The sequence below is a fragment of the Triturus cristatus genome, chromosome 10 (assembly GCF_964204655.1).
Source record: "Triturus cristatus chromosome 10, aTriCri1.1, whole genome shotgun sequence".
In the NCBI taxonomy this organism is placed as follows: Eukaryota; Metazoa; Chordata; class Amphibia; order Caudata; family Salamandridae; genus Triturus; species Triturus cristatus.
The window spans coordinates 439,479,916-439,502,629 of record NC_140593.1 but is presented as its reverse complement, the minus strand read 5'-3'; the positions used below and the strand labels follow the sequence as shown (position 1 = coordinate 439,502,629).

At 44.5% G+C, this 22,714-nt stretch overlaps 1 protein-coding gene across 36 annotated transcripts in view; it reads right to left on the bottom strand.

Annotated features, from left to right (window-relative positions):
• The window catches only part of SVIL (supervillin), a 635,411-nt gene that overhangs the window by 347,556 nt on the left and 265,141 nt on the right, over positions 1-22,714 (bottom strand). For all 36 annotated transcript variants that reach the window (XM_085631809.1, XM_085631813.1, XM_085631820.1 and 33 more), the window contains one exon: positions 21,347-22,028. In XM_085631809.1, the coding sequence (XP_085487935.1) occupies positions 21,347-22,028 (682 nt within the window). The remainder of the gene's footprint in view (positions 1-21,346; positions 22,029-22,714) is intronic.

Below are 22,714 nucleotides of genomic sequence, written 5' to 3'. Positions count from 1 at the left end.
AAAACCACTCAGCAGGGGCGCGACATCCGCCTGCACTGGAAGTGCACTTCCGACCAGTGCCGGGAGGGGCTGCGAGGATGCCCACTCCACAAGCTACATCTTGCGAATGCCCCTGGACTTATCCTCAGCACACGGGGGGCAGAAACAAGGACAGCGGGGCAGAAATAGAGCTTGGGCTTCTTACCATCACGCAGCCTCAAGCACTGGGCAGGAAACCCACCTGCATACCAACTCCACCTCATACCCAACAAGCTGGGGGCTGCACAGGGGGGGTGGGGGGGAACAACCGAATTATGGGGTCATGTGGTATATCCAGGGAAGGAAGTGTAAGTAAAATGCTGGACAGCTACACAACGCTACCTGGAGAGCATATGGTGAGGGAGCTGTGGGGCGATACAGCAGTTAGATTTGTCGCACATTGACAAGTATAGCTTGTAGCAGGAAAATTCCACGAAGAGCACGTGGTAGAGTGCAACGCTGCTACTCATTAAAATATGAGGTGATAAGCTAGGAGGGTGACGGCATTGGTTTATATTGGACTCAGTTCTTCCTAACTCGGAGCGACCCCACGTAGATGGTGGGAGAGATGTAATGTGAGGACTTGAGGGTAGGGGCATGGGTGGCTAGCAAATTCAGTGCAGTTTAAAAGACGGGAAGGCTCCTGTGCCGTGAGAAAGCAGGAAGTGTGCTTTAAGGAACTTGTGAAGTACCGAAGGTTTCTTTTTTAGGGGTCAGGTAATTAAACCTGGGGGCCCACTACAATCCGCATGAACGGGACACTCCCGTGGTATGTGCAGGCTAGAGAGTTTCAGGCTCAGCTACCCCTCCCCTCCCACCAGGACCCTTGTGTTTAGCATTTGTAAAGTGCTTCTCACCCACTCTATGGGATGTAGAAAGCATTTTCGGGCGGGTAGCTCGTTACGCCCCGGGGGAGTGCATGTTTTTTCTTTTTTACAAGTTGTGATCCAACATAGGAAACGTTTAGGTGTCCAGCCTCTGTTCTCTTGTAGTGGGCAGCGGCTGCTTTTCTAGGGTAAAATGTTTGCTAATTCCATAGGACCCAGCGACGTGCCCTTTTCAGTGTACAACCACAAAACTGGTTGTGTTACATACACTTCATCTTAGTTTATATTAAAAATCTCTCATCTGCTCCAAAAACGTAAACTAAGATGTGACCTCCCGACGGCTTATTCAAAATGTCAGACGGGGCTGACAATAGATACAGCTCTTGAACGGGACTGATACATGCCCATACCCCTACCTACCCCCTCTGCTCCAGGAGACCTCAGCTCTGACCAATACGCCTGGAGGGGAAATAGCTGCACCATTTTTACTCTTCAGAAATCAGATGACATCCGCCCACATAAAGAAAAATAATAACTAAAAATAGATAACTTGGGCCTGTACATTTATAAGAGACTAAAATGGGAATCTCAGCAGGGGGGGGGGGGGGGGCGCATATCATGGCATTGCTTTATTGAATCACAGGTGCCTTCTGGCCGTCCAAAGCCTCTGGCACCTACATGGCCACACACCATATCTCAGTGAATAACTTGTGCCCCTCCCCCTTGAAAGTTACCAGCTGCCAGTAGTGCTTTACCTTCAGGGAGGCTTGAAAGGCCACTGCCCCTGGCAGGAAATGAATGAGTCAATAACATCTGACACCAGTGACCAGTCCATTGACCCCAACCTTAATTCCACTAATACTGGAGGCCTGCAAAACCAGCAAAGACCCCCTCGCCCCTTTCTGGAGCAAATCCCGCATTCGCTTCAGGAACTCATTGCCACAGCAGTCCGTTCTTTAAAAGTGAGGGGTCCTGCGCAATCCCTGAACAAGAAGCTGGTCGCCGTCATGGGAAGAGGCTGAGAATGTGTGCATTTATATATAGATCGCTGAAAAAGCTAAACCAGTTTACCCTAGGAGGCAAAGAACAATTGAGCCACCGAAAGATTGATCAAAGACATTGCACAATATATGAAGCTTTAAAAAGTGTCAATGGACAAAGTTAACTTTAGTGTGCAGCATATACGTAGTCAATAACCCTGTTATCGAGCTGAGAAAGGCTCCTTTTGCCCCATGTTGCAAAATAAACATGCACAGCCGTGGCGAACCGCGTGGAAAATAAAAATAAAAGAGTGCTTGCACACTTATGAAGGAGACAGTGTCAGGCCACAAGTAAAAGGTCCAGTCGGGAAGGGCCATCCTAATAGATGACAGGGCGGTACCAAGGAGGGACTAAGAAGCCTCCTTTTCAATCGTGAGCCAGCGTTTAGCATGGAGGATGACACCTGCTAATCAAAAAGATGGGCGGGGCTTCAAGTACCCTTCTGAAAGGGTACTGATGACAATAAGCCTCGCAGAGAGGAGCGCATGCGCGCTCCAGCGCTAGGTCTGCAAGCACTAAAAATGAGAATTTGTTTTCAGTACAATATTTGCTTTACAAGTAGAAAGGATCCTCAGTTTGAAAACTGAAAAGCATGTATCCTTAGTGGTGCAATTGCACACAATCTCAGTGGATTCTGCATTTCACATTTAAAAAGCGGTTCTGAGAAGGTTATCTGGCTTATATTTTTTAACTCTAATATTTTGGTGTATTACCTTGGTGGTTGCAGTCGCCTAAATGTACCTTTTTAGAGAAAGTTGAGACGGGTTCACCTGACTAAGGCCTTAACGCCGAAACGTGCGTCGTGTTTCTCTTTTTCGCATCGACCGCCAGCCTTTGAACTGTTTAATAACACCTCCTTTAGGTTTTTAATAGAAAAACAATTGTGTATAATATTGGTTTGTGTATGTTTGTGAAAAACAATGTGCATTTTGATATGAAATGAATCAAAAAAAAATATATAATTGATATATGTGATGAAATCATAAAGTATATACAACCGAATAAAGATAAATAATTTCATATCAAAAGAACGAGTGCTTTAGTAACTTCATTAGTAAAGAAATCTAATGTGCAAGGTTTTCACATAAATCAAGGCCCGAGTTATTTCATTGTAAATGTAGTATATATCTTGTGGTTAGCTTGCTATTTACCCTAACTGCAGTCGTCTGAATGACCTTCTAGAGCAAGGACAGTACGAGGCGGTTTTCTAAGCTAATCGCAAACTTCAAAGCAGAATGACAGTGGGCACACCAGAATATTCTTGCTCTCATAACTTTAAGACTAAGCCAGACCAGTGGTTAACCTTTTGATTTTGGAGGACCACCAATTACTCTTTACTGGAACCCACAGACTTCCCCCGAAACATTATTGGAATCCAGCGACTCCCACTGAGTCATTTCTGGAAGCAGGAGCCTTTGGCCTAAGCTTGAGGTGATTCGAACTGTGAAACAATGAACACAAAAAATACAGAAACAGGCATTCATTAAACAAATAGACAAACTATGAAATATTTTATTTAATTGAAAAGCAAATTTATAAAAAGCCTAAAATTTGGTTGGAGCGCTTTTAAATTCAATTGAGTACTCATCTGTGGAGAAGTGTGGCTCAATGATTAGAGCGGCAGACCCTGATGCAGAGGTCTAGCCCGGGACCAGGGTTCAATTCGCCGCCTCGGCGGGTCTTGGGCTAAAAAATTCCACGGACCTGATAATTCTCGCCTCGGTGCCATTCCAATCATGGAGTCCCACTCTGCAACTCTGGGCAATAGCTTGCTTAATCTCCACAACGGCCCCCACAACGCTAAGGATGCCTGGCCTCCACCTTGGGGGTGCCCAGGAGTGGACGCCTCACAGGGAAAGCCAGGATGGGTTCCACAGCGGTATTCGTACAAGCGCCTTGAGACCCTTGCGGGTGAGTAGTGCGCTATACAAGTATCAATTTACATTTACTATATTTGGTTTGATATTTTGCACTCCTCACAAGAATCAGTCCCAGGGTACCAACTCGTTAACCTCCAATGTCAAATTCCTTCACATTTACATAACGTTTTAAAAATGTTAAATTTTGTATTTTGCTATATTTCTATAAAGTTTATTAATCTAATATTTATTTTTCTAAGCTGTTGCGGACCTCTTGAGTAGGCTTCGAGAACCCCCAAGCAGTCCCGAATATAGTTGGTGGTTTTCGGTGCTTGGCACTGGCACTTAATTGGTCAACACTGTACTTACGACAGTGCCACATGGTGGCACTGCTCATCTAATTTAGAGGTGAGCAGAATGGTTGTTTATGAATAAAATATATATTCAAAATTACTAATGCCTGCCTCCCCAGCCATTCATTACTTTGGCTTGGGGACCTGGAATAATTTGAACTGTCGCACGTGCAGGTGAGATGGTTAGTAGTGGTTTTGGCCGAGATGGGTGGTGCACGCTACAGTGGCCTCCTTGTCAGGGACCTGGCACCTATTTTACAAATTAAGCACTGCCCCCAGGGGTCCCTGGGTCTCCGGTGAAGAACAACTGAGCTAGGCTAAATCTTCCTCCCAGCTATTTTGAAGCCCACTGTAGGCTACCATAATCTTTGTTTTTGAATGTATGTGCAATGATAGCCAGGTACATGTAGATTTGCAGAGGAGCAATGTAAGGTTTGAAAGCATAAAGATAAAGCAACATTTTTGTTTGAGAGCGACACACCCAATGAAATGGTCTCATGGTCTGGCAGAGTATGCTGGGCCTTAGTTCACCTTTCAGAGGCACACTTGTTGATGTCCTCTTCCCTAACCTGTAGAGCACAGGAGAAGGTCATTAACCTCACATGGAATATCTAACCTACATTTGCCATTAGACTGCTTCCAAAGAAAAATAGGACATGCAATAAGTAAAACAAAAGGTGTAGCCATACTGATGAGTTTTACAGTCAAAACCTGGAAAGCCTTGCCATTAATGTCCCAGCCCTGTGAAGAATTGCTGTTTTTAGGCATCTTGTCAGTTTTTGAAGAAAATTAGGGGTGTAAACTGCGTTTAAGTGAGGTCGATGTTACTTAAGGCCAGGGGCACCCATTTTTCTTCAAGGCTTAGGGTAAACAGCTTTAGTTTAATATACCCAAATATTGGGTGCTAGAAATTTGGAGTCCAAGCTCTTCAATCCGGATTACTTGCTAGCCTACCAGTTTTCCTCCTTTTGCGCAGAGACTCCCTTCTCTTAGTCTTGAATGCAGGTCGAATGCTCAAAGTGGGCCAGTGTGATGACGGATGTTTGGTGACGAGCATCTGTCCTCTGATCAGTCAGACTGGTGCTTTACTAATTGAACTAAAGCACCGAGTTTAATACCTACACTAAAGACCAGAGGCCAGAAATGCAAAGCATGTTAACTCACAGCTGCTCCAAGTCAGCATTTGCAACTGTTAAAATGCTTTCTCATGTGTTCCAATTCCATTTTAGAAATCAGAAATGCTTTTCCTAACTCAAAAAAGATATCCGATTGTGCACCGATTCGGTATCTGGGAGGGGCACGCACGGTGTAAAGCTCATCCATCAATGTTTTGCAACCAAAATCCAGCTGTAGAACACTGAACATTTACAAACCCCTCAAACAAGGTGGTAGCGTGCTAATGTATTCACGAGAGGGAGCCTCTTGGGAACCTTCCCCTTTGTAAATGTAAAAATAAAATTGGGGAAGAGTGGGCAGTGGTCCAAGAAAACAAAGCCAACTCAAAATGTAAAAGTTTTTTTTTTATATATAAAAAACAGCTAGTTTCCTCTAAGAAAAACGTGCTGTATTAATTTTAATTTAAAAAACGATTTTTGTTTAAGAGCAATGAGTCTACTCACCGCAGCAGGCCACCATCAATTAGCTGTCCTCCAATCGGATTGAGTCACAATTTGCAGCCCACCCAGGGATGTAATGGGCCCCTGCAGTAGAGTTGAGACCCCCCCACCCCCCCTCACTGCCTCCATTCAACCCCAGGCCAATGAACATAAGTGAGATGGGAGACACTGGGCCCCCCTTATCATATTCTACAGGGGGGGCATGTCATTTTGTCTTTTGCCACTAAATCTACCTCATTAGTATTCCTGAATTAGGTCGGATTGTGTCCCTTTGTGATTTGGAATTTTAAGAGCTGAACTACTAGTACATAGGTTGCTTCATGAAATTCTTACGTGGTCGCAAAAATACTGGTCGCATTTTGCAACCAGTATTTTGCGGCCAGTTAATGGTACATCTGGCTCTTCGTTCTCATAGGACCACTACAGCCATGTTTTTGCTTGCCAAGTCTGGCCGTCATCAGGCTCCGCTAGGTAATTCAGGGATGGGGTTGTCTCCTCACTGACAGAAGATATTATAAGATGTAACATTCAATCAAAACTGAAGAAAGTACAGGTAGGTCTAATACTAAATAAAGTTACAGTGCAACAAATCACTGAACTAAGCAGTTCATGATATGTTTGCAAGGAAATTTCCAACAGCCCATTATTAGATTTGTTTCTTCAAATTATGTTCAGAGCGCAGTTTTCTCCTCCACCCCTTCAAAAATTAACGAGGCAGAGCAGAGCTTGGAGAAAAGGGAGGGAAAGACGTGGAAACAATTAACTAAACCTTTCAAAATGGACCCTGAACCACATTCTGCCACGGAGCTACATTTCAGAACCTGGGTTTTGCGTGGTACCCTTCTCTTGCGTGTAGTTAGCTGCACCCTACTCCAAGTTGGCAAGTTTTACAATGGCTCCTTTCTTCAGAATAATTTTTAATTTAGTTTTTTTTTTTTTTAACTAGTCACACACAATTCTACTTGTCTGCACCAAGTATCACTGCTCCTCTGAGGCAAGAGCTATCCTCGTCACTAGTGTGGCAACATCAGGGTCTGACTGCGTAGTTGAAACAGATTGTTTGCCCCAGTCTTCTTATCTGACACTGGCCAACAATCCTCCAGAGAGGAGGCGGCTCCCATCCTTATGATCATGCCCCTAGGAGTCTTCATCGTGCAGCTGACTGGCACCAACATCCATGGCCCAGGTGCAGTGTCCAATTCCAGGATAGCTTGAGCCGAGGACAACTGAACAATAGGAAATCTCATTGAGACGCTGCTCTTTGTTTTGGACTTCATACATTTTTTCGAGGCCGTACCCACTATGCTGCTTCTTTAACAGGACGTACTCTGGATCTCCAGACAGCTAGAGGGACCCCCAAGTAGATCTGCCTGCCTGGAGTTAAGCTTGAATACATTTACACAGAGGCATCCAAATCTCTGCCTTGCTTCACCACGTCTGCCTTAGAAAATAGGATTGTGCTTTGAAGATTTAACCACTTCTTTTTGGCTCAAAGCCTACCAGAGAGTGCAGCTGTCTGGTTTGCTGAAGACATCTTGGAGCCATTGGCGTTGTGGTTTGTAATTTACATCTTCTGGCTTTCCATTTGTTGGCTTTAGTTGTTTTGGGCTGCCCAGGTTTAGTTCAACCCTTCCAAGGAACAGGGATTTTCACACTACCTCCCCTTGTTTTCTTCCAAGAGTGCTCTGCTCTGTAACTAGGCCTGTAAATCCTGTTTTTTTCTTGTCACATTTGCTGTGAATTCCAAGACAAAGGTCAAATGTCAGGCGGTCTCCCGAGGGAGCTTGGTATTAAATTTGACTTCAAAGTGAGGGGATTTACCTGATAATCTGGGGTTGTCTGCAAATGTAATAGTTAATTTAAAAATGTGTTGCCAGTAATGTCAGTGCACTACCACAGCATGCATACTCCACTCTACCACACTTCATGCTACGACACTTAAATCCACCCAACAGCAATCCACGCCCCTCCACTCTATGCCACTTTACTCTATTCTACCCCAGTCCACCCTAAAACCCTTTACTCCACTCTACAATGCACCACCATGCTCTAAGACACTCCACACAACTCCAGCTATGACACTCCTATACAACCCGCCACTCTCCTCTACACCTCTAACCTTTAGCCATGCTGAACAGCAGCCATACTGGTGTAGAACATGTCAAACACATTGGCATCCCCAATGCTGTACAATAAGAACAAACATTTGCGATGCAATCGGTCTCGCCTTTGGGACCTTATATGTATTTAGCTATGCAACACAGCCTGGGTGCTGGAACCTCTACTGTTCTTTAACATGGAGGGAAAGTAAGCACCAAACTGACATGCCAGGTATGGGAACACATGGAGAGAAATATTGTCTTTCAGCGGGAAATGGTATAGTCCAAAGCTGTTTAATATAAAAGCAGGGACTTTGGTGATCATATCACTGAAGATTTGAAAAAAATATTCTAGTCTACAGGTGATCGTAGAAGACCATTTCTATGGACTGGAATCTAGATAATGCTAAAGTGATTCTGGAATTTTACTGACCTCTGCTGGTCGTTTTCTATTGAGAGTTAAATGGAGGCAGTTGAGCAGAAAAAGCCCCAAAGAAGCAGACAAGTCCTAGGGCTGCTCTCTAGATCCCACAAAGTGCATACACTTATAAGTATATACTAAAGTATATACAAGAGGTCTCAAATGCTCATCCTAAAAAAGTGCCTAGGACGCGGGCAGCCGCGTAATTTTTTTTAGGCGCGCACACCATGCATGCGCACGCCTACAAAATAACGTGGGTGCTTTTGTTGTCTTTGTCGATCCATGCTGGATTGGTAAAGAAAATACATTGGCAAAAGCATTTAACGCAGGTGGAGGGGGCATCAGAGTGTGTGGGCGAAAGGAGCAACACAGGGCGAAGGGACAGAAGCAAAATGGATGGAAGAGGTAGAAAGAAGAAACCGGCAATATGGCAACGTGGAGAGGGTGTGGAAAGAAGCACGAAGCAACAGGGAAGGACGGTGGAGTGAACATGGAGGGGGCGGGGAGAAGCACAGTCAAAACTGACCAACCCAATGCAGGGGAGAGAAGTACATAAAAGAGACAGCTGGAATACATTTACTCTTGAAGTGCTTAACCAAAAAGAGAAGAAAGAAAGCAGAGCAAGCACAGAAGCTAGCCAGTCAAAAGTAGTAGTAAAGAGGTAACAATGGTCTTTAGAAGGGACAAACAACAAATACCAGATTGACAATCTGGGACATAAGCAGGTGAAAGAGTGAAAGGAAAGCTAAATCAATGAAAGCAATGGGTGCCCTCGAGCCCATGTAAGTCCTTAGAAAGCCCACAGCAGGTTTTCTGCAGCCAGACAACTATGCAATCCGGTAAGCACAACCTAAAAACCAAGAAGACCCAAAAGCTTTAAGGAGGGGCCAAAGGCTGGATGAAGCCAAACTTATCACCACGCTCCTTCCCACACTGGAATTTAGCATAACAAGCCACATCACTCTTGCAGCAGAATGTAACATCACAAGACTAGTATACAAATAAAGCGCTATACCATGGCGCTGCCACTTAAAACATAAGAATTTTTTTTTTTTATTGAACACCCTTAACTGCATATGATCGAGTAAGCAGTCAGTCATAATAACTATTTCGCGGATAGAATGGCATAAAAAGTATTCTACAATAAAAACATTACAGATAAAAAGACATCTATTAAAACTCAGTTATTATACAGTTTAAAAGGAATAAAAAACCATGTTCACATGATCGAGTAATGCGGCAGTGATGCAAAAACTCACTGTGTTGGCCACTGGCGAGCCAAGATGAAGAAAGGCTACCGGAAACTCGGATAAATATTAAAAGCCCCTTTAAAGGTGTCATTTTCGAGGCCACATCATCAATATTTTTTAAATTATGAAATTTATATCCAAAACCATAATAAAAATCACACTAGTTCAAAAAATCAATTAACTTTGTAATGTTTTGCCGAAGGGGCGGACTTCCAGGAAGCAAAATAATGCGATAATTGCATGTTTAGTCAGGTCCCTCCAACGAACGAACCTGCAACTTTATTTTTTATCAGTCTGTAGCACAAATGAGTAAAGTGTTTTTTCGAGGAACGACCTGTAGCTTTCGAAAGACCACAAAAATGACAAGAATACAACGCAAAGAAAAACAAACTGGAAGAATAAAGACAAAGGCATATCACTGCCGAAAAGGGACGGGGCTCCCACTGCCGCACACCAGCTCTGTACCAAAAATACACCACCACGCAAGAGTCCCACCTGCCTTCCTTGAATACAACACTGAAGTGAACGAGTGCGATCTCCCAACAACCGCAGCACATAAAAAGTAAGCACACGTCACCTCGCAGATGCAAACAGCGCCCCGCATTTCTCCTAGCCCGCAGGGAGATTAATACTTACTGCCCGCGCTGGTCAGGAAGCAACTTCCAGTGTTAGAAAACTAGCAACAGACACGGCACTCCCCCGAGTGCCGCACCTTCGGATCCGTTTCCGGAACATGCACAGCAGTGCCCGTCCAACAACGAAAAATGCAAATGTATACCATATTTTTTTGCATTTTTTTCCAGCCCCAGTAACGTTTTCAGGGAAGAACATTGACTTGTACAGTCACGTCTCCACCTTCAGGGCACAAGACACCCATAGAAAATATTGGGATTTTAATCATTTGCGGATTAATTTAGTGAACGTTGCTCGAAAAGACGACTAGATTTGTTTACCGGGCTTGCAGGAAAAAGTTATTTTGAACTAAATAGTCGATTAAAAAAAAAAAAAAAAGATGCGACACAAAAGTTACTGAAGAGGAAAAAACTAACTACCATTTCCACCCTGTGTACAAACTGGACTTCGACTGTATAGACTCCAAAGAAGCAAGCGTTGGCAAAGCTAATTGGTCTCGCGTACGAGGGGTATTGGTTGGCTTAGTCAAGATGTTTAAGCAATGTTATTGCTATGAAGCGCCCGGAAAGAAGGAGTACACAGCGGGCGCAACAGACTGTGGAAAAAAGCACTAAGGGAGAGCCAGTGGTGTCTGCGTAATAGAGCTTTCTTCCTATGCAAGGTGGGGACGTAACAAAGGAAAGTAAGCAGGAGGAACAATGAGGGGAACACACTGGAGCCAGCTGAAAAGCACGTGCTCCCATGTAGTGCTTAAACATAGTACAAGTTTGAGCCTTAAAAAAGCAGCAGGGGAAGGGTCAAATGATGCGCCTGTGCTCGAGGGGAGGGATAAACACAGAGGAAGGAAGTCTCCAGCAGCTGACCAGCAACAAGGCGACTAGAGTGACAAGGAAGCCAGTAATGTTGAGCATGGGCAGTCTAAGCGCACAGAGAAAACAAACTGCCCAAAACTGGATTCCGTGCCAACAAGGAAAGCTTTATTCCTTCATAAAACAGAAGGATTCCAAACTGTGGGTGGATTCTACAGCAAAGGGAAGTCACGCCATCAGTAAAATGTATTGTTTTTCCATAAACAAGTCACATGTATGTCGGACTTTAAATACTCTCCATTTACCTCCATGCTGCCAATCAATGCAAAGTTATTTAAGATAATCAAGATATATTTTAGCGTGGATGGGTTGGGACTGGGACAGCCGCTGCCAAAAACAGCTCATCCAAACTAGGCATTGGGAACTTTGTTGTTGGAGCACTTTAATTTTTTTAGTGCACCAACATGTGCCCAAGCGAGTGCGCACCCGAGCAGTACAAGTACAAAATGCCCACACTTCGCTAGAAAAGTATTACAAGTCTGCATACCTTTACGCAGGACCTGAAAGGTACAGATATTAAAGCTGGTCTCCTTCCCATGTTAAAACCGGCTGCTGCCAATGGATATTCCCGTTGAACGCCTTCTGCCAGAAGGGAGAAGGGTCACTGAGCAGCCCATAGTCAAATTCAGCACAGCTAGACTGTTCGGCCACTCCGAACGGAGCTCGAGGGGTTCCAAATTGAACTGATATACACTTAAAGACAAGCATAGGAATGAATGTTGGAGCAGAAGGTCTGTAACAGCCATTACTGGCCCTCTTCCCCCACCATTGCTTTAGATGCAACTCCAATATTCTAAAGGAGAATAAGCCCGCTCCCCCCCAGACTGGAGAAGCAGCCCGAAGAACAGAAGCAGCGGAAAGGATGGTGCCCTGGAAGCGTCTGCGGTAGTGAGAGCTAACCTTCATTTGAAGCATTGTTAGAAGCAACCAAGGGGCAGCCGCGGAGGATCTTTCAATGACCTGATCACTTCATGTCTAAATTAACTGATGTAATTCCTGCATGCAGTGTGTAGGCTAGCTGAAAATGTGCTTACTGCTTCCGACTGCCTGTTCAGGATCTTTTTCCGGGCAGCCCCAGGTGTCCTCCTGGTCACCTTCCCCAGACCAGAAGGTGATACACGGCTGTTCGTGGTAGCCGACACCTGACGGGATGCTTCAGGCACCTTGTTAACTACAAGCAGTGCTTGATTTGTAAAATATGCGCCAGGGCCCTGACCAGGAGGCCACTGCAGCTTGCACCACCCATCGCCCCCGTTATTGTTACCAAAACTACTAACCATGTCTCTCGCCTGTAAATGCGACTGTTCAGATTATTCCAGGTCTCCAAAGCTGAAGGAATAGCTGGGGAGGCAGGTGTTAGTAATTCTGTATGTATATTGTATCCATAAACAACCGTTCTGCTCCGCTCTAAATTTGATGAGCAGCAACACCATGTGGCCGACTGTCCTAAGTGCATTGTTGACAAGTACCGGTGCTGAGCACCGGAAACCACCGTCTCAAATTAAGCACTGACTGCAGGTCTTCTGTTTGCACTTTTTATGCAAAATCTTAACTCCTTATAAGCGTGCAAAGGAGTTAATCCATTTCTGTATGGCTGTGTGGGGATTCCAAACGGAAGGAAAGAAGGATCCTTTTTGTCCGTTCTGGCTACAAGTATTTGTCCCTACAGGGTCTGGCGATGCCACATTTATAGTAGAAACAAGCATAAAACCAAGCCTTGCTATGCTGTCTTGATGAGATCAACATAGAAAGAATTTAAAAAGGTCAATTTTTTTTCTGCAAACAAACAGAACCTAACCTTTGCCCAGAGTGCTGACATGTTTCTTCCATTAAAAACAAGAGTCGTGGCATTCTTCATGGCTTGTTTTCAGTGGTTCTCCAGTAACATGAACACTATAATAGCTGTAAGATAAGTGAATGTCGTCACCGCTTCTTCATTCTTATCATAGATATACAAGTGGAGTTATGCTCAAAACATGGCATACTGTTTGTCAGAGAATGGACGCTTTCACGAACTGGAGTATTCATTATAGTAATATCTGTTGGCACCGACGTTATGGTTCAGAGGGTCTACGTTGCAGGTGTGTGGTTTGTGACTTACACCTGTTGTACAAACAGTTGGATGTGCAGGTAATCGAGGATGCTGTGGCCTTTAGGCAGTGAAGTTCGGAACAGTAGCTGGTTTGTTGTTCCTGGGTGTTCCGCAGAAGCGTAAATGCGGATCGCTGAGTGCACCATGACAAAGTGTCAAGGGTTTTCTATTGCAAAAGGGGGACCATAATTGAAGAATTCTTGGTACACAATTGTTTGTGCCCTAAACTTCATGTTTTGGGACAGTCCGTTCAGAGGTGGAGCCTTTATGGAAGCCATGATGGAACAGCTGTGATGAATATTATACTCCGCAGAGGATTCACTGGGACAATGAGCCATCACTGCCGTCGATCCCAGGGAAAGTTGGGAAACGAGCAATAGCGGCTGGTGGAGGGAATGCTGTGGGGTGGTGAGGCGGGGTGGGGGAGGAGCAGGGTGGTGGGTAGTAAACTACGGAATACAGGCATACAGAGGTAAGTAAATAAAACGAATTTCATTGCGCACGCTGCATTGCCAAATGCGATGCAGCACGCGCAACAAAATGCGTTTTATTTATTTGTTTACTTACCTTTGTTCGGCCCTATTCCGTAGTTTACTACCCCCCCACCCTGCTCCTCCCCTGCCCCACCGCCCCGCAGCACTCCCTCCACCAGCCGTTACTGGAAAGGAGGGGTGGATCCTGGGCCCAAATACTTCAACCACGGCCACTGTTCGTTCTAAACCTTGGCTTGGAACATCCCCAGGGGTGTGGAATTGTTTACAAATTCTACTTGTCCGAGGGACAAAACGCTACTGATATCCACCTGTCCTGTAAAGATATCCACTTGCCCCACCTACTTCCGAAATCAGTCACACTGACAGTTTGCCTGTATTGTAATGAATGCACAATGCTTCACGAGCAAGTCTCAATGTGCAGTGCATGGTGATGAAACAATTCAACACAGATTTGTTGTACTTAATAGTTTTACTGCAGGTGGGCAAAAGTGGACTGTGTGCTGCACACACTTGTTAGCCAGTGAACTTGACACATTTTCAAATGTACAGTAATAGCGCCTTGAGGCAGAGTATTGACTGGGAATTTTTATTGCAATACTCCGGTCATCCTAAAATGTTGCGACAGATTAGTGCACGGGTAGAATACATTCAGAAGGAAAGTAGTGCTCCTGTGGCACTAAATCTTTTGTCCATGGGCGACGATACCCGCATTGCCCGGGATGGCTGTGTACTTTTAACAGCGCAGGCATTTAGCAGAGTTGCTGAAATTGAATGGGGAAGTATCCCTACTTCTCATCAGTGTTGCTAAGCCTTTAAAAGGAAAGGGGCAGTCGCACCACTCTGAGCAGCAGATCCTGTTGGAATTGTGTAGTTTGAGAATCTCGGCGCACACTGCTATGATTGTACATTTGGAGTTGGTTGCTAAGTCATAACTTACTAATATTTGAATGTGCTCCCCTTTTACGTTCCTGGGCAGGTGAGGTGGGTTATTATGGTGGACACAGTTATCAGTGCATGCTCCGCTCACACAAGCAACACGCAGCGCACAGGCAGTAGCAGAACAGGATGGCAGAATCACCGCTCTGTGCCTCGGCAGAAGAGTCCGACAGCTATGTGCTACGGAGTATAGTCGCGCCAGACATCTGAACCAGGCGCTATAACCCACCAAGCAAACCTAGCAGATTTGATCAGTTAGAGCCTATTGCAGCAGATTACAGGCCTAATGCCCTGCAACGCGTGCTGCGATCCACACAGCTACAATACATGATCTAAAGAAAGCCCCCACACACACATTCCAGGGAACTTTCACCAAACAAACTGGCTATATACCCATGCTAAAATATGTTTTAATAGACTATTGTGTCCTTCAAAATAAGCCTCTTAAAATCAGTACAAACAGTGAATTGATATGTTATACTTTCTAAACTTGCAGCCATTAAAAAATTTAACTCCAGTAACATTCAACGACTCCAGTAAAGCTTCGAAACAAACAGCGCAGTGGCTTGTACACCTTCTCGGATTTATGTGCAAACTGTCTATCAGGTTTATTTACTTGTGCAGTTTACTATATAGTGTTGGTTGTTCACAGGCTTGCTTGCCCCCGCCCCCCCATGATTAGCACTCATTTGACTTTGGGCCCAAACTTTCATCATCAGAGCACCACCAGTCTCACTTCTGCTTGCTTCTATTAACGGGCAGAAATGAGAAGTGAGTTACAAGCCACCCAGGCCGGTCCTTGTGAATACATACCACCACACCCAGAGAACTAACATTTATTAAATGGTGTTAAAGGGATAGGGCATAAGGGCCAGTGCCCGGTGCAGCACTTAAGAAATAAAGGCTGTGCTGTGTGCCACTGCTATGCCACATGCTTCCCAGTGCTGGACCCACTCTAGCGTTAGAGTCTGGGAGAAGTGCAGAACAGTGCAGTGCACGGCCAGACTATGTGCCGGGGCTGCCGTACTACGAGTGACAATGGGTCATCGCCGGACCTGCAAAAAATAGCCTCTGTTGGCCATGGCGGAGTAAAGAGTGGGAGCTAGCTGCTATCAGAAAGAGCTACTGAAGGACAGCAGACTGCTAGGCCGGCATGAAGAGCCCCCTCTTCGGAGTCCCGCAAACTCTTCTCAGGGAAGGATGAGAACGTGTTGTAGGGATTTACATTGTCCTGCTCCTTTGTGTGCAACTTTTCCAATGCTCTGGGGCAGAGAGTGTCAGGCTCTGGGGAAGAGAACAGGCAGGCTTCGGTCTCTCTAAATACATAGCCAGTTGTCTGTTGGACAAAACATTGGCCTCAAAGGAAATAAACACGTTTCGGCCACCCTTTCTTATCTTATGACTCGATTACTTACTGGAGTTGCATCTCTGCCCCAAAAGCTACGTGGCCCTTTTTTCTTTTAATAATTTTACTCTTTTGTGTCTGTAGTGTAAACAAAGATCTAGGTTTCCTAAAGGGTTGGCCTTTAATTTGGTACTATTTGAATGTGATGGTTATAGGTTACTGTAACCACTTTCTGAATAAATCCCTGACAGCTTGACTTTCAGTTCAGAACCAGGAGTCCAGACAGAAATAGGCGGTTTTGGAACTGGAGTATTGCCAAAGTACCCAGGACTTTGCTACTCTAGCTGTAGCCGACTTGCTCACTTGTGCATTGCCCAGTGGTAAACAGCGCTTACCACAAATCCTTTTCAATGCATGTAATTACAACGCGGTCGTTACAACCACCGTGTTGTAACACATACAATTATCCCACAAGTCATTGAGGACTTTCGGAGGGGGCAGAAGGTGTTGGATTTAAAATCCAACACCTTCCCTACTGTTGCACATACTGAAGTTGGAATAGTAAATTACACTATTCCAACATCCAGCGCCCCCCCCACAGCAAGTCGTTACGACTTGCAGGGTAATGGTATGCGTGGTTACAATGCGGTCATTGTAATGACTGTTGTAATTGCATGCAGGGAAAAGGCATGCAATGTAAGGAGGCATATTCCTGCCCAGCAGCTATATGCTTCCTCAGGACTGATCGTATGCCTGATCTGCAGCGAGCTGTTCGCTCCAGGGCAGGAAGAGGGAAATGAAACTGGACTGCAGGACGGTAGCATGTAGACATAAGAATATAGTTTGCCTATGGTGAGTGCAAAGAACCATTTAAGTGCAGAGTGTCTCGTTCCCTGTTCTTGCGGCCTGTACCCTTCCCCAAACATAATACAACTTAAATCTAGCTATATCGCCTTCATTATACATACATACCTTCAATGTACTTATGTATTTTTATATATGTATTACTCTACTACTAATACAGCATCTCCAATGCACTACCCTATATCTCACCATATACACCTTCTCAATATATCCATTCTACTACTATGATCTACTGCTCCTTGCATCCTCAAACCTTTTATTATTCAGATCTCCCAAACGAGCCTTTCTAAACCCTTCCCCCAGTTATCCCTCCTAGACTCATCCGATACCTCATCTTTCCCCCCCCCTTCATCTCTCCTTCACTCATCCCAAAACTTCCTCCACTGCTATGATCTCTAAATAAACACTTCCTAGAGCCTTCCCTCCTCTATTCCTCAACCATGCTTTTCAATTTAATGGACTCATGTCCACCGCTCATTCATTTCATAATTCCCTACAATAATTCCCACTAATCCTTTCTGGATTACGGAGTTGTGTTACTCGTCGAAAAGCACTTTGACAGCTCATCGGGGGTAGTAAGCGCTATATAAATGCAATTACAATTCTCTCGGTACACATTAAGGGAGGTATGTTAGAGGAAATGGGGATTTATTTTTACTGGAGTTAATTTGGCTTGCTTGCATACACTCATGTGACATTGGGGAAACTTGCAGCTTTACATATATGCATAGCATGCGTTTAAAGAGGGAATGAAGGGCACAGGGATATGTACTATAGTCTAGTACATGGGTACTTGCAAACATTTCCCGGGGGCCACAAAGTACTATCTGTGGCATGCCCGAGGGCCGCATCTATGCAGCAGAGAGTTGGGGTAGTGAAAGGTGGGCGAAGGAGGACGTTAAGCAGAAGCATGGTGAGGACAACAAACCGAGCCTTGTGACTGCTGTCTGCTACCAACACCCTATGCCCATGCACCAACAATTAAAGTCAAAGCATTAACTTCTAATGTAAAACGTGAGAGAATTGCAAAATGTGAAACCAGAAAACCTTTATGCCCGTTTCACAGCTTTCTGAATGTTCCTGATCTGTCAAGTGGACGGCAGCCTAGAGCTGCTGGTCACTAGGGGGCCGCAATTAAAGGTCAGGAGGGCTGCATGAGAGCCCCGGGCTGTACTGGAGTATCCCTGGTCTAGCAGAAGTGACAAGCACTTGCAACCCATCTTACGCCTCCCGCCAACAAATCACAACTTGAACCCACTCTCCAATGAGTACATGGAAAAACAGGCTCAAGAATATTTTGAAAGAAAATACTTTATAGAAGGTTCATTTAATATAGCTGTTCTCATATTAAAGATACATTAACTACCTTACCAGCCAAATGCTCTTTACAATTAAATACCTGTTGTAACCAAGACCAAGAAACATTGATCGCGCTTAACCAAGGGGTTGGATGAGCAACCCTCATCAGAAAACAGGAAAACTTCAAAATGAGGCAAGCTCATGGAGAAAGTGGGACCCTAACCCTCACAGGGAATTCCAGCGAAATCTCACAGGCCCAGCTGGAGAAAGCACTGCAACAGAACCTCTGAGCTTGCGGAATGCATACACCCACAAGCACGTCACTCTAACCTCTAGGCATGTAAAGAAAACCTTCTTATGGCTCTTGAAACTAGTGCTGAAGTCAAAGCACAGAATGTAACTCAAAACCTGTTAGTCTGTGTTTTTATCAGATGATCAAGAAATGTTTCTCATCCAGATGTGTCAAACAAGTCTTCTGCAGCACCTCCCTAATGGGAAGTACTAAGCTTACAAAACTGAAAGTGTAATATACAATACTAGAACTGAAGGTCAGGAACAGGCCGCTGTATTTTAGGGTTACATACCCAATGTCAGGTAGCATTACTACATACTTTGCGAATGGGTTTAATCAATAGTCCATCAAGTAATATTTGTTCATTTTTTTTAGCTTGGACAAAAAAAAAGCAATTGGAAGTGAATAAAATAACAAAGCTGAACCCTATTCTAGGATAGTCTCTCTCCCGTTACAAGTCGCTTCTTACAGGACATGATCCCTTCTGTCTAAACACTGCTCTATTTGGTGGCTTTAACTGGCATCCTACTAGAGCAATTGTGTTGGGTCTAATTGTTTTAGTCTCTTTAAAATCCCTTGATGATTCAGGGAGAATTTCGATGTTCTTAGTTCACAAACAGTCCCTAACTTTCCCTAACCTCTATAGGTTCTACATTCTCATTTCGTAAGTTCCTGAATGTACTTGTAGTTTTTGTACCCTGTGTGGTCGCAATTCCCACATTATGGATGTTCCTGTGTCCAGGCTCTGTCCCCTCACCCCCAGAGCTCTGCTCTTCTCACAGCACTTTCACCAGTTCTGTGATGGTTACCCATTTCAATCCATTTACGTGACACTTCATCTGGTTAATGGTACTATTTCCAAATTTCTAATACACAAAGAGGGACGGGGAGCTTAGAAAAGAGAGGGAAAAAAAAGAAGGTCCAGTACCCATGCTCCCAAGGTAGTATGTCTAAATCACTAGAGAGTAACTGTTCCTATGAGCAAGTGCTAGTCCAATCGCCAGCGTAGAGCATAGGTGAAAAGCGAGAGTAGTTGGAATACGCCTATCTTAGTCAATGAGTGAAGGTTGGATGCAGGGGAAAGCCTCAAATTTGAAGAGTAGCCCTCACACACCCGTTAACCTCTGGCGAACAGGCGGCTGAGGGCAGGTACGAAATACCAGTTAACAGTAGGTCAAAGTTACCTTCTGAGACTCTTGTTTCCGCTATGGAGGAATCCTGGATTTTATTTGGGGTTAGATCTATACGTAGGAGTGGTCACTAACGATCGGGTTCAGATACACCTCGACCACTCACCTGATTCAGGTTATAATAACAGGGTGTATTGTGCGTTTCTTTCAAACCCCTGTTCAATGTTTTTCTCTGCACTTTAATCTCTTCCCGGTCTTGCTGCTTGGCGTGAAACAGGTCAACCTGACTATTAACCTACATCACCACCCAACTTATTTGAAAAAGCGAACAAACCCTCCTTTCTAGAGAAAGGGTACACAAGTTCATTGTTCCCGTTTAAGTATACCAAACGGACCCAAGAATAAACACTACCTAGGGTACGGTTTTGTTATTTTTTCATTCACTTGCACAATCCCCACATACCCACACTCACCACTGCGGCTTTACTCTAAAAAGATCTCCTTTAAAGAGCCCTCTCGGGGGCCCATGGGGGGGACTGCAGCGCCACCCACATGAGGAGCATAACACCCAATGATGAAGCATGACACCTTAACAGGTGTGGGAGGGCTACTCTTCAAATTTGAGGATTTCCCCTGCATCCAACCTTCACTCATTGACTAAGATAAGCGTATTGCATCTACTCTCGCTTTTCACCTATACTCTACGCTGCCGACTCTGCTAGCACTTACGCATAGTAACAGTTACTCTAGTGATTTGGACTATTTCCAAATTCCCAATAATGGGAATGCAAATTGGTCTGCACACCTCTAGTCATACTTTTTTCCAACTATGCCACTTCCCGAACGCCCTCTTAAATTCATATTTTGTAGACTAACAGCCGAAATAAAAAATAAAAAAAAGTAATAAAAAATGGCTGCCCTTTGCAGGAAGCGGGGTTAGCAGGTCATCCCTCCAAAAGACCAAATAATGTGAATTTTTTTTGGCTCACCAGAACTCAAGGCAACAAATCCATGCAGGACCCACAGAGGAGACGTATACTATATTTTTCCTTGACAATTCACAAGCCTGAATCAAACTAGCACGCGTTACCAGTGCATTCCAAGGAAGGTTTTGAAGAAGACACTTGAACCCACAGTTCAACAGCTTCAGAATATAGTGCCAATAAAGCTCAATTTTTTTTTTAACATAACCTTTCAATGAAGACTGAAGGGCTAGGAAGAACCACAACAGCTAACAATGACAATACATTAAAAATTTTAAAAAGCAGATGGGACAACACTTTCTACTCAAGTATATTGCTAATGGACTTGGTCCTGATAGAAGGCCTATGCATCAATATTGACCTAGGCGGTGCTGTTAATTTTGCTGGTAAGCATCTCTTTTCTGGCATATCTGAATCCTAAACTTTCCAGTAGCTCATTCTTTTTTACATTTAAACTCTTATTTACACTTCGCAAAACACACAAAACAAATCGATAAGAACATACATGATCAGGAGTAAGAATTGAAGACTAAGATCAAGAGGATAAAATTAAGACACTGCAAAGCACTTAAAAAGATTTCCAGGTAAAACAAACTTCAGCATCAAATGAAGGGAAGCTTATTTTTCCTAGTGAGTGCTTGGCATTACCAAGAGCCATAGCTGACATTTTAAATCCACAGCACAGTCACTACATCTTTAGAAGAAAGTACTTCTAATTTATTTATGCAAACCTGCCAAAGCACTCAAAGACCATAATCTTGCGCTCAACCAATCACGCTCAGACAAACCTATAATACTCACATTAAGATGATGGGCTCTGTAAGGTTTATTTAAAGGATTATGATGACCTGCTGCACGCAGAGAGAAGAAGCATTATAATATTTCGCAGTAAATCCGAGCCATAAAATATAAAGGACCTGCTTACCCCAGCCTGGTCTCACTGTGCAGGTTCTGCTCGAAGTGCGAGGTACACGGTGAGGACGGATGCTTCTGGGAGGTAAGGGAAGCCCTGCGAGGTTGCTTTGGGGATCTTGGCAACTCACCGAGCACAGAGTCCCGCCCGACCATGGAGAAAGAAGTGGACGTATCTGATGTGGACACAAAGCTGTGGGCCTGTCCGATGGAACTTAACTCGTGCACTCTTTTACTGTTCTCCAAATTCTGCAATACCGCTCTATTGGACGAGGTGTAACCCTCATGAGCGTCCTGCTCATTCGGCTGCGCGTGCTCAGTCCGGGAGGAGAACGATGAACTATGATCCCGGCTTTCCTCCTCATCCCGGTCAGACTTTATGCTTCTTTTCTCAGCTGTATCACTATCGTGCCTTGCCCGGGAGTATTTGGGCATGTACTCCGAATCCAAATCAGAATGTTCAAATGCAATGCCGTACTTTTCGGCAAGTTGGCGTCTTCTTTCTGCTTTGTACCTAGCAATCCTCTCCGCCTTGGAATCATAGCTTTGCGTATCCATGTTTACAACACCATGGGAAGAGTCTGCGTAAGGTGCAGTGGAGTCTGTGTAAGGTGCAGTGGAGTCTGCGCGGTATCTCGACCTCGCGGGGGGTTCTACTGATGAATCCGAATTATCCTCCTCTTCATTTGAACGCCCTGTAAGAAATTAATTTAATCAGAAAAACTTTAAGGTATTTTTCTCACACCCACATAATCATACCATTAGAATACTACATTGCAAAGTTCCTGAGAAGGACTGGGCCAAGCTTCTGTGAAATTATAAAGACTCATCTCCACAGTACACGTAAAGTGTACAAGCAAGCAGTGACAAAGCCAACAGGTCTGAAGTGGAGTGCTGACCTTTTGGCTTTTCAAACTGTATTTATACAAGGCTTACTGCCCATGACGAAATGCTTTGGTTTGAAAAGGTTTTTTGTATGACGGCATGCACTGTATGAAAACAAGCACTGTCTAAAGGCCATACTATAGCAACACAAAAAGATGCTGAATATTGTCAAACATTGACCTCCAGTCACAGATCTGTGTTTGAGCTCTCCATGCTACCCCAGCTTAGACACTGCCACATGCAAGTCATTCTTGACCCTGCTCCCCATGGGAACAGACCAGCCTGAACTGCTGGGCCATGTCCTCCTTGGACCAGAAACAAGCATCCTTGGGCCGGTTTAGGTGCATCACCCCTTATCAGCCAGTCTAGCTTGAATCCAGAGGCATGGGACCCACGTCTGATTTGCATATATGACTGGTGTCAAACTAGGGTGTCCTGGTGAGCAAATAAATCAATGGATTAAACCCAGATCTGTGACTGGAGGTGAATGTTTGAC